The sequence below is a fragment of the Pseudophryne corroboree genome, chromosome 1 (genome assembly GCF_028390025.1).
Source record: "Pseudophryne corroboree isolate aPseCor3 chromosome 1, aPseCor3.hap2, whole genome shotgun sequence".
NCBI classification, from domain to species: Eukaryota; Metazoa; Chordata; class Amphibia; order Anura; family Myobatrachidae; genus Pseudophryne; species Pseudophryne corroboree.
In genome coordinates this window covers 288239126-288251810 of record NC_086444.1, presented here as the reverse complement: position 1 = coordinate 288251810, position 12685 = coordinate 288239126, and the positions used below count along the sequence as shown (strand labels likewise).

The 12685-nt window shown below is 45.1% G+C and overlaps 1 protein-coding gene across 3 annotated transcripts in view; it reads left to right on the top strand.

Moving 5' to 3' along the window:
- Positions 1 to 12264, top strand: part of RNFT2 (ring finger protein, transmembrane 2) — a 230487-nt gene extending 218223 nt beyond the window's left edge. For 2 of the 3 annotated variants that reach the window (XM_063964343.1, XM_063964342.1), the window contains exons 9-10: positions 10753 to 10854; positions 11695 to 12264. In XM_063964343.1, coding sequence (XP_063820413.1) covers positions 10753 to 10854; positions 11695 to 11829 — 237 coding nt within the window. In that variant the 3' untranslated portion in view covers positions 11830 to 12264. Of the gene's footprint in view, positions 1 to 10752; positions 10855 to 11694 lie in introns of those variants that run through there. The other variant, XR_010251555.1, reaches the window with a different exon arrangement.
- The last annotated feature ends 421 nt before the right edge of the window (positions 12265 to 12685 follow it).

Below are 12685 nucleotides of genomic sequence, written 5' to 3'. Positions count from 1 at the left end.
GTGTCATGTCTCTAATGGCTTGGATTCTATCAGCGGTCAGGTGTCTCAGTCCTTGTGTTAGACAGTGTCCCAAATATTTTACCTTAGTTTGGCATAATTGTAACTTGTCTTTGGAAACCTTGTGACCTGTGTCTGAAAGATGAAACAGGAGCTGTTTCGTATCCTTCAGGGAAGCTTCCAGTGAATCTGAACACAGTAATAAATCGTCCACATACTGTATCAATACTGATCCACTGTCTGGTTGGAAAGACTGTAAACAATCATGCAAAGCCTGAGAAAATATACTTGGACTATCTATGAAACCTTGGGGTAACCGAGTCCACGTGTATTGGACTCCTCTGTATGTGAATGCAAACAAATATTGGCTGTCAGGGTGCAGAGGTACCGAAAAGAAAGCGGAGCAGAGGTCAATAACAGTGAAAAATTTGGCAGTGGGAGGAATTTGCATTAGGATGACAGCTGGATTAGGCACTACGGGGAACTGACTCTCAACTATTTTGTTAATCCCCCTTAGATCCTGCACTAGCCTGTAACCCCTCCCCCCACTCTTTTTAACAGGGAAGATGGGACTATTTGCTGTGCTGGACGTTCTTACTAGAATGCCCTGTTGTAGCAAGCGCTCTATTACGGGAAAAACTCCTAACTCCACCTCTGGCTTCAGAGGATACTGTGGGATTTTTGGAGCTATCCTACCATCTTTTACTTGTACAATTACTGGAGCTACGTTTGCCATTAATCCAGTGTCCTGTCCATCTTTTGTCCAAAGTGACTCTGGTATCTGAGATATCATCTCTTCTACTTGGGATGGATTCCTATTTGTCATAATGGAATGTGACATTAATTTTGATGGGGAGTCTAACATGTCTCGTACCTCCTGAGCGTGATTCTCAGGAATGTCCAAGAATACACCTTCAGGAGTACAATAAATGACGCAACCCATTTTACATAGTAAGTCTCTACCCAGGAGATTAGTTGGTGCCGATGCAGCCAGCAAAAAGGAATGCTTGGTATGCAAAGGCCCTATTGTAATCTCGGCTGGTTTGCTAACAGGGTAGTGCTGGACTACTCCTGTTACTCCCATGGCTGGAATTGTCCTACCAGTGGTTCTCATGCCCACTGTCGAATTTATCACTGACTTGGCCGCCCCTGTGTCTACAAGAAAGTTTAAAGTTTTACCAGCTACATTGATTGCAATCTCTGGTTCACTTCCAAGACTGGCAATCAACTTAACTGGCTGCAGATTACAGGTATGGCCACACCCCTATTGGGTATGTTGACCTCCCTGAATCCCGCTGGCAGCGACTACTTGTGAGGGGGTTAGCTGGGAACTACCAGAGGCATGCCAATCTCTGTTCGGGGGATATCTTTTTGTTTCCCCTGTATGTGGCTCGAAACTCCGCCTCTGTGGACCCTGCTCCCAATGTCGTGTGTCGTGTCGTTGTCTAGGGGGTTGAAAAGATCTTTGTACACTCTTTGTTCTACAGTCTCGTGCATAGTGTCCCGGTCTGTTACAAGAAAAACATGTTATTACACTTGCCTTACCCACAGGATTCGGTGGTACATACGCAGGCTGCCTTGTGGTCAGCGCCTGTATACTTACGGACATCAACTTATCACTTTGCGACTCCCTGTGCCTAGTGATGTTTCTGTCGTGATCAATAGCAGCCTCTCTCAATGTGGACACTGACAGACCTCGCCAACATGGTTGTGTGGTCTGTACCCTAGCTTTTAATGTTTCTTTCAAACCATCCATCAGTACAGATACTGCTACTTCTCGATGGTTTGGGTTGGTCTTAATGTCTTCTATACCAGTGTACTTTGCCATTTCTAATAGTGCCCGGTGAAAATATTCTGTTGCCGTTTCGGACTCCTTTTGCTTAATGGAGAATATCTTGTTCCATTTAACAACGGCTGGGAAATACTCCTTTAGCTGTAAATTTATCCTTTTTACATTATCCTTGTTGTACACGTCTGTAAGCGGTACATCTTTATCCAATGCGCAGTCAACTAAGAATTGAGTTGCGTCGACATTGGAAGGTAAACAAGCTCTTAGCAGTATCTGCCAATCCTTGTTGTTGGGTTCTACAGTGTTGCCTAGATCCCTGATGTATTTTTGGCTAGCAACTAAGTCCTTCCTGGGGTCAGGAAATTCGGACACTATTGTTCTTAATTCCATTCGGGAAAATGGAGTGTACATGGCAATGTTCCTTATGGGAGTGGCTCCAGACACATCTGTTTTTCCATTGGGAACTGCTATTACCCTTACAGGAGCAATTCTAACAGCCTCATTCTGCGTAGATTCTACAACTTGTGGTACAATTGTTTCAGTGTAGTGCATGGTGCCGTACTTACCCGTTGACACGACCTCACCTATCCCTCCGCTAGGGGCTTTCACTAATCTCGTGGGTGTCGCTGTGCCTACTGTGGTCTCTGCTATGGTGGCCGCAAGAGAGAGAGCTGAAATTGTTGCCGAATCTTCTTCTTGATCACACTCCTGAGGAAGGTTCAAAACAGGGTACAACTTGCACGGGTTAATAATTGCATGAGTTACTTGGTTAACATCATTTACATTTACAGGGTTACTAAGTGTTTGTGTTTTACAACCCAGTGCGTTTCTCTCCGCAATCAACTTCTCTCCTGCAATGTATGGTGGAGGAGGAGCTGTGGCTATCAGCTTCCTGACTGCCCCAGATCCTGCCGCCAGAGCCAAACCTCTCTGTATCTCACCTTCCTGGTGCCATAACTGTAAATAATCATGATGTTGAATTCGTCTCTTTGTTGATTTTACGAGACATATCCTCCTCCTTAAATTTTGTAACACGTCTGGACTGAAGCTACCTATTCTTGGGAATTTGTCCCTGTCTTGTACAGTCATTCTTTCCCATTCATCACATAAAGATTCTGTGTGACTTCCGTATTTTTCACACATGATGTATCTTGCCGACCCGACTGGTCGGTTCTCTGAATCAACCCGAACCGAGGTTGATCGCCCCCTACCTGAACAACTGGCCCCCATAATCTGCAGGTGTTGCTTATTCCTCCTTGGATCTTTATATCAAGGTTTTCAGCGAACCCTTACAAACAAACCAAGATGTCCTGGGCAGGCCGGCGGTGGCGGTTTACCAAGTACCCCACTTACTTCTCGCCCACGTTGGCCAGTACTGCAATCACTGTAACCAGAGCTGCTGTACCCAACCCAGGGCCCCTGTGAACCTTCTGTTTACTGGAACATATGAGGGTTACCCGAAGGACACTTACTCTTTCCAGTAAAGTTGGGGTTGTTAGATAGTTCCTGAGTGACCAGCGAACTTCCCTTTAAAAATAAAAAATTACACAAATCACGTCAGAATGTACAAATAGCGTTTGTGACCACTTTACTCTAATGGTATTAGGTCAGATTACTAACTACTGCACACAATTACGTGCGGTCCAATCGTTCAGTACATAAGCACTACTTGTCATGTACTGAAAGATCAATGGAATCGATGTTTCCGGCCGCGATTCCTTCAGCAAGAGCTTATGGCCTATATGGGTTCTGCACCAACACCCCAGGCGTTGTGCCTCTTGTACCTTTATAGCGGACCTCTTTGTCTATTTTACCTGTTACCTTATGACCTCCTGGTCTGTTACCGTCTGTTAATGACCTCCTGGTCTGTTACCTTATGACCTCCTGGTCTGTTACCTTATGGTCCGCTATACTCTAATGCTCAAATATTATTTAACCAAGGATGCCTCCCTAGCCACCGTATATGTCACTTACACGTGTGTCCCTTGACGAGTACCCGACTTTCCTTTTGGTTCAACCTCTTAAGTTATATAAACTTATGTGATAAAAACACACTCACTCAACACATGTACACTTTGTTTCTATATCTATTTCTGCGCAGAAATTGTCTTCAGTCCAACTGTGTTACCAATTAGGAGCAGGATCTGTTAAACTAAATTTCAGATTTTTCCAAAAATAGATTTGCGTTATTTACCGCGTCGCGTTACTTATCGCCTTTGCGCTAATTATCGCTTTGCGCTAATTCAACTTTTCGTGACTTGAGCTACGTGGGCGTAACCAGACGCTACGTTGCGTAATGTACGCTGCGTGCGTCTGCCGTTTGGATTGCGTACGCAAGTCTTTTGTTAGGGACACGTGTACGCAAAACAAAGATCCACCGTAACACAATTTCTACCTTTATCAATGTAGATGATCCCTGATCATCTACCGCACACCACACTGACTGCCTTATCTCCCAGACAAGCCGTGTGTTGGTCTATACTTTAACTATTACCTCTACTATGAAATAACAGCAAATCTCTTTTAGCACTTTCTATCAACTATAAAACTTGGCAAACAGGAATAGTGATATACGAAATTTGAAAAAGAAATGCAGATAAATGTATGCGTGCGTGTATACGCAAGACAGAAGAGAAATAAAACAGTTTTAAAAGACACAAGCGTTTTGTTCTTACTTCCGGTTCCCGGATTCCTTCAGCACTCTTTATCTAAGCGAAGCAGACGCTTATCCCGTCAGCACTGCGAGACAACCTCCCACCCTTTGCTGGGGGGATAATGTCTGCTGATCTACCTAGTGCAGATATGAGAAGGATAGGACGAGTCCCCAATTGACAATGCTAAATTCCCGGATGAGCCCCCAATTGACAATGCTAAATTCCCTTGTCGTATAAACAACCCTTTATGAAGTCTAAGAACACTGTACGCTGTTTACTTAAGAAGTACCGTAATGGTACGCTAGTTGCGTAACGATCGCTCAGCCGTAGGCGAGACGCTCAAGCGTCACGTTCGCTCACGGCCCAGTGATCACAGGACACGTTATTGGCTATGACTAGAGTAATGATTCGCTATGGCGTAGCGGACGCTCGAGACCACGAGGAGATCACCAGCGGCGCAGACGCTCACAACGCTATACCTTTATGTCTAAACCTTATACCAATAAAATTCACAGAATACCTTAATGTGAGTACAGGGTGTAAGTGCAACCTTGTGTAACCTGACTAACTACAAAGCTGCTTGAGCGTCACCGACGCTCAAGTGAACACTTAACACTATAGGAAATACACAGATACTGGTTTAGGGTCCAAAGCCTATTAACTGTATTATATCTAATGTATTTGTAAAAGGGGATAACAGTACAAATGATACACTACAATATAACAGAGACTTCCTAACCAAAATACAATACTATCTAATACAATACAATACTAGTCTAGGGGAGATACGAGAGAAAGAGAAGGGAAAGAGAGAGAGAGACGGAGAGAGATGAGAGAAATTGGCTCACAGAAAGACAATGATTACGGAGAGAAACTTACGCACAAGGGGAAACGATCGCATGCGCCTGGACATCCAGCACCCGATTTTCAGCAATGAGAACCGTTGAAGAGTGAGAGCTGGATGTGGTCGGCCTGCCTATTTATGCCCCACACACAATGCAATCTCATAGTCCCTACAATCCCATTGTCCATTGGACGTCGGAATTCGGCCCTGCATCATAACAAAAGGTCATAGGTTGATTCATACAGGTGGGCTGTGCCGATTTCAAACAGCTCAGGTGGGTGGGGAACTAGGTTTCCCGCCGCATACCTGAGCATGAGTAAATAATAGAAATGGACATAAACTTCTTATGTCCATAACTATTCGCACGAGCGATTAATACGCTCCAAACCAACACCGGAATATTGCTAATTAAATACTCTTCCGATGGGTACCAAACACTGCTGTATGATTCCTGTTAGACCCTTCGTACAATACAAAGAGGGATTACTTTAAACAGGGACCTTCTATATTAACCAAACTTTCAGAAACTATCAAAGGGATCATGATCTATAAACTACATTAATTGTGAAAATATGTAACGAATGAGTCGCACGCTACGACTACATAAACTCTACCGTAAATACGCATACCGCGCCTGCGAGTGCACGCTATTGCGGGTATGCGCCTTCACGGGAGAGCGTACGCATGCGCAGCACGGACCAGTGTGCGGTGCAAATATGGCAACGTGCATGGGGATATTTTTCTGACTTTGACAGCGCCCACTATCCCAAATTATTGACACGGATACCGACATGGATTCTTACTCCAGTGTCGATTACGATGATGCAAAGTTACAGCCAAAATTGGCTAAATCCATCCGTTATATGATTATAGCTATTAAGGATGTGTTGCACATCACAGAGGAAACCCCAGTCCCTGACAGGAGGGTTCATATGTATGGGGAAAAGAAGCTGCAGGTAACTTTTCCTCCCTCACACGAGCTCAATGAGTTATGTGAAAAGGCTTGGGAATCTCCAGATAAAAAACTGCAGATTTCCAAAAAGATTCTTATGGCGTTTCCTTTCCCGCCAACGGACAGGTTACGCTGGGAATCCTCCCCTAGGGTGGACAAAGCTTTGACACGCTTATCCAAGAAGGTAGCCCTGCCGTCACAGGATACGGCTACCCTCAAAGATGCTGCGGATTGCAAACAGGAGGTTACCTTGAAGTCCATTTATACACATTCAGGTACCTTACTGAGGCCGGCAATCGCATCGGCTTGGGTGTGTAGTGCTGTAGCAGCATGGACGGATACTTTATCTGAGGAACTTGATACCTTAGACAAGGATACTATATTAATGACCCTGGGGCATATTAAAGACACTATCCTTTATATGAGTGATGCTCAGAGAGACATTAGCCTACTAGGTTCTAGAATAAATGCTATGTCGATTTCTGCCAGAAGGGTCCTGTGGACTCGGCAATGGACAGGTGATGCCGACTCAAAAAGGCACATGGAGGTTTTACCTTACAAGGGTGAGGAATTGTTTGGGGAGGGTCTCTCGGACCTGGTCTCCACAGCTACGGCTGGAAAGTCAAAGTTTTTGCCATATGTTCCTCACAACCTAAGAAAGCACCGTATTACCAAATGCAGTCCTTTCGATCACAGAAAAACAAGAAAGTCCGAGGTGCGTCCTTTCTTGCCAGAGACAGGGGCAGAGGAAAGAAGCTGCACAACACAGCTAGTTCCCAGGAACAGAAGTCCTCCCCAGCTTCCACTAAATCCACCGCATGATGCTGGGGCTCCACAGGCGGAGCTAGGCCCGGTGGTGGCGCGTCTCCGAAATTTCAGCCACAAGTGGGTTCACTCCCAGTTGGATCCCTGGGCAATAGATATTGTGTCTCAGGGATACAAGCTGGAATTCGAAGAGATGCCCCCTCACCGATACCTCAAGTCGGCCCTGCCAACTTCCCCCTTAGAGAGGGAAATAGTGTTAACTGCAATTCACAAATTGTATCTTCAACAGGTGGTGGTCAAGGTTCCCCTCCTTCAACAAGGAAAGGGTTATTATTCGACCATGTTTGTGGTACCGAAACCGGACGGTTCGGTCAGACCCATATTGAATTTAAAATCCCTGAACATGTACCTAAAAAGGTTCCGGTTCAAGATGGAATCGCTGAGAGCGGTCATTGCAAGCCTGGAAGGGGGGGATTTTATGGTGTCTCTGGACATAAAGGATGCATACCTTCATGTCCCCATTTATCCACCTCATCAGGCGTACCTCAGATTTGTGGTACAGGATTGTCATTACCAATTTCAGACGTTGCCGTTTGGTCTCTCCACGGCTCAGAGAATATTTACCAAGGTAATGGGAGAAATGATGGTACTCCTGCGGAAGCAAGGGGTCACAATTATCCCATACTTGGATGATCTCCTCATAAAAGCGAGGTCAAGAGAGCAGTTGCTGATCAGCGTAGCACGTTCTCTGGAAGTGTTACGGGAACACGGCTGGATTCTGAATATTCCAAAGTCGCAGTTGGTTCCTAAGACTCGTCTGCCTTTCCTGGGCATGATTCTGGACACAGGCCAGAAAAGGGTTTATCTCCCGATAGAGAAGGTTCAGGAACTCATGACACTGGTCAGGGACCTATTAAAACCAAAACAGGTGTCAGTGCATCACTGCACTCGAGTCCTGGGAAAGATGGTGGCATCATACAAGGCCATTCCCTTCGGCAGGTTCCATGCGAGGACCTTTCAATGGGACTTACTGGACAAATGGTCCGGATCACATCTTCAGATGCATCGGTTAATCACCCTATCCCCCAGGGCCAGGGTGTCTCTCCTGTGGTGGCTGCAGAGTGCTCACCTTCTCGAGGGCCGCAGATTCGTCTTTCAGGACTGCGTCCTGGTGACCACGGATGCAAGCCTCCGAGGGTGGGGAGCAGTCACACAGGGAAGAAATTTCCAAGGTCTGTGGTCAAGTCAGGAGACTTGCCTTCACATCAACATCCTGGAACTAAGGGCCATTTACAACGCCCTACGTCAAGCAGAGACCCTGCTTCACGGTCAACCAGTTCTGATTCAGTCAGACAACATCACCGCTGTGGCTCATGTAAACCGACAAGGCGGCACAAGGAGCAGGGTGGCGATGGCGGAAGCCACCAGAATTCTTCGCTGGGCGGAGAATCATGTAAGCGCACTGTCAGCAGTGTTCATCCCGGGGGTAGACAACTGGGAAGCAGACTTCGTCAGCAGGCACGACCTCCACCCGGGGGAGTGGGGACTTCATCAAGAAGTCTTCGCACAGGTTGCAAGTCGGTGGGAACTGCCACAGGTGGACATGATGGCATCCCGCCTCAACAAGAAACTACAGAGGTATTGCGCCAGGTCAAGAGACCCTCAGGCGATAGTTGTAGACGCCCTGGTGACACCGTGGGTGTTCCAATCGGTCTATGTATTTCCTCCTCTTCCTCTCATACTCAAGGTGTTGAGAATCATAAGAAAAAGAGGAGTGAGAACAATACTCATTGTTCCGGATTGGCCAAGAAGGACTTGGTATCCAGATCTGCAAGAAATGCTCACAGAGAACCCGTGGCCTCTTCCTCTAAGACAGGACTTGTTGCAACAAGGGCCCTGTCTGTTCCAAGACTTACCGCGGCTGCGTTTGACAGCATGGCGGTTGAACGCCGGATCCTAGCGGAAAAAGGCATTCCAGATGAGGTCATTCCTACGCTGATAAAGGCTAGGAAGAACGTGACAGCTCAACATTATCACCGTATATGGCGAAAATATGTTGCTTGGTGTGAGGCCAGGAATGCCCCTACGGAGGAATTCCAGCTGGGCCGTTTCCTTCACTTCCTACAGTCAGGAGTGACTTTGGGCCTAAAATTGGGTTCTATTAAGGTCCAGATTTCGGCCCTATCCATTTTCTTTCAAAAAGAGCTGGCTTCTCTACCTGAAGTTCAGACGTTTGTGAAGGGAGTGCTGCGTATTCAGCCCCCTTTTGTGCCCCCGGTGGCACCTTGGGATCTTAACGTGGTGTTAAGTTTCCTGAAATCCCACTGGTTTGAACCACTCAAAACAGTGGAATTGAAATATCTCACGTGGAAGGTGGTCATGCTACTAGCATTGGCTTCGGCTAGGCGTGTGTCAGAATTAGCGGCTTTCTCACATAAATGCCCCTATCTGGTTTTCCATGCGGATAGAGCAGAGTTGCGGACCCGTCCACAATTTCTGCCAAAAGTGGTTTCATCCTTTCATATAAACCAACCTATTGTGGTGCCTGTGGCTACTACTGACTTGGAGGATTCCGAGTTACTTGATGTGGTCAGGGCTTTGAAGGTTTATGTAGCCAGAACGGCTAGGGTCAGGAAAACAGAATCTTTGTTTATCCTGTATGCTTCCAACAAGCTTGGTGCTCCTGCTTCAAAGCAAACTATTGCTCGCTGGATCTGTAACACGATTCAGCAGGCTCATTCTGCGGCTGGATTTCCGCTGCCAAAATCAGTTAAGGCCCATTCCACTAGGAAGGTGGGCTCTTCTTGGGCGGCTGCCCGAGGGGTCTCGGCATTACAGCTGTGCCGAGCGGCTACTTGGTCAGGTTCAAACACTTTTGCAAAGTTCTACAAGTTTGATGCCCTGGCTGAGGAGGACCTTGTTTGCTCAATCGGTGCTGCAGAGTCATCCGCACTCTCACGCCCGTTTGGGAGCTTTGGTATAATCCCCATGGTCCTTACGGAGTCCCCAGCATCCACTAGGACGTTAGAGAAAATAAGGTTTTTACTTACCGGTAAATCTATTTCTCGTAGTCCGTAGTGGATGCTGGGTGCCCGTCCCAAGTGCGGACTTCTTCTGCAATACTTCTATATAGTTATTGCTGCAATAAGGGCTATGTTATTGTTGCATCAGGGTTGAACTGATGCTCTGTTGTTGTTCATACTGCTGACTGGGTAAGTTTATCACAAGTTATACGGTGTGATTGGTGTGGCTGGTATGAGTCTTGCCCTGGATTCCAAAATCCTTTCCTTGTACTGTCAGCTCTTCCGGGCACAGTTTCTCTAACTGAGGTCTGGAGGAGGGACATAGAGGGAGGAGCCAGAGCACACCGGAATCTAAATTCTTTCTTAAAGTGCCCATGTCTCCTGCGGAGCTTGTCTATTCCCCATGGTCCTTACGGAGTCCCCAGCATCCACTACGGACTACGAGAAATAGATTTACCGGTAAGTAAAATCTTATTATCACAGGGTGAACCTCCCGTCATCGGGCTGTACCATTATTCTCTTGTGTTTCCGCTGCGGTAGTTCTGACTGTGCCTAAGTTCATAATGGTGCCTCTGAATAATGTACATTGTATTTTGTAATATTATTACCTCTTAGTGGGTTGGTGCTTCATTTCATGGTAAGGTTAACACTTAATGACACTGTATTGATTTAACCTGCTACAGTGAGTTATAGTTCTATGTCATGTTTACCCCCCTCCTTCTGTGCAGAAGTATGGTGTCCGAGCCAGCAGCCAGCAATGCAGTGAAGTCGGGGATACTTGTGCAATTTGCCAGACAGACTTCAAAGATCCCATCATTTTAATATGTCAGGTAAAATTTCAGGAGATAAAGGTAGACTTCATGTAATTAACTTTTATTTCTGTTTCATATATATTTAAAAAAAATGGTTTGTTAAATTAGAGAGAATTCTGATTATTTTAGGAGTTTTTACTGAAATATTCCTAAGCTCACATAATGTAAACTGAATGCTGAATAACAATTAAAATGTGCACAAACTTAAAAATTGATTCTGATGTTTTTGAAGGTAGACTTCTGTCCCTATAAGTAACCAGTCAGTAAGCTCACAATATAGATGTGTAACATAGAGAATTATATTATACAAAGCTTTCACATTTGAGTTTTAAACGCTATTGTATTACATCACATATTTGGGCTTCTGTGTTAGCGGGTTTCATTCCTGTTATAAAACTGGTCATCATGTACAGAGATGTCTTCATACACCTAACCTCAGTACGCCATGTGGTGCGAGTGAGCTGCGCCAAGCTTCGTTTTGCGCAAATGTGCATCTTAATCGCATTGAGATGTGACAAAACCGCTTCACAAGACTGCAGATACAGACTCGGTCACACAGAAATGTCACATATATTTATCAGTGCAGTCTCGTGAAGCCATTCTGTGGCATTACAGCATAATTAAGATGCAAAAAAGACACTCAGCGCAAGTCGAGTCACACAGGATTTGGCGGCCCAAGAATGGATGTTTGACGTGACTACAGCAAATAGTGTATGAGGACACTTCTGTACTTAGATGTTTTGTTCTCCATTTTACATGCAAATAGGTTGAAGTCATCTATTGGTTTCTTTATATTATTGTTGTTACATAGAATATTGTAATACATACTAAGCAATGTTTCTGTCTCCCATCTCCCAGCACGTGTTCTGTGAGGAGTGCTTGTGTCTTTGGTTTGACAGAGAAAGAACCTGTCCCCTCTGCCGCTCTGTGGCTGTGGAAACTCTGCGCTTGTGGAAGGACGGTTCCACCTCTGCCCACTTCCAGGTGTACTGACATACAGTATACTGCTATCATATAAATAATAAAGTGGGTAAATGTCGGTACCTGTACTGACCAAGCCGTACAACAGTTCTGGCACTTCCACCAGAACTGAACAGCGGAGCTTCATCCGGGATAAATCCAGCAGCCTCTTTTTGCTTTTTAAAAATGTACTGGATGAAATGTGTTGTCTGATATCTGTTTGTGGTGTACTGACATTCTGTGTACACTGTTACCAACCCAAAAGCAAATGTGCTTGTGTCATATCCAGATGATGGTTAATAGTTGCCGGTAGTAGAAACAGTATGAAAATCTATTGTGCATATAAATAGATTAATCCAAGTTCCAGATCTAAGTGACATGGAAGAAATAATGTCTGTATGTTACCCTGTTTAGCACCTATGATCTTAATTCTTGGATTGTATACCAATTAAAAAATACAAAAACTAACTACATTGTGAATTGTGAATTCTGTAATGAAAAGTTCCTGTAGATTTATTTAGCTGTGTATTTAATCTTTGCCATTGGCCATTAAGGTAACTAGATAATTAATGGAATCTGCTTACCAAAGGTTCGAAGGCAATTTCATTGGTTGCTTCTACATATTTTGGGTTTCTGTGGTAATGAAGCAGTGTACATCCCAGCATGCTTAGTAGTTTATAGAAATGTTCCACAGGCACAGCTGCCAAATATGAGGGTGTAAATTTACTAAGATGGGAGTTCTATTTAAGGTGGGATGTTGCCCATAGCAACCAATCAGATTCCAGGTATTATCTTTTAGAAGGTGCTAGATAAATGAGAAGTAGAAACTGATTGGTTGCTATGGGCAACATCCCACCTTAAATAGAACTCCCATCTTAGTAAATTTACC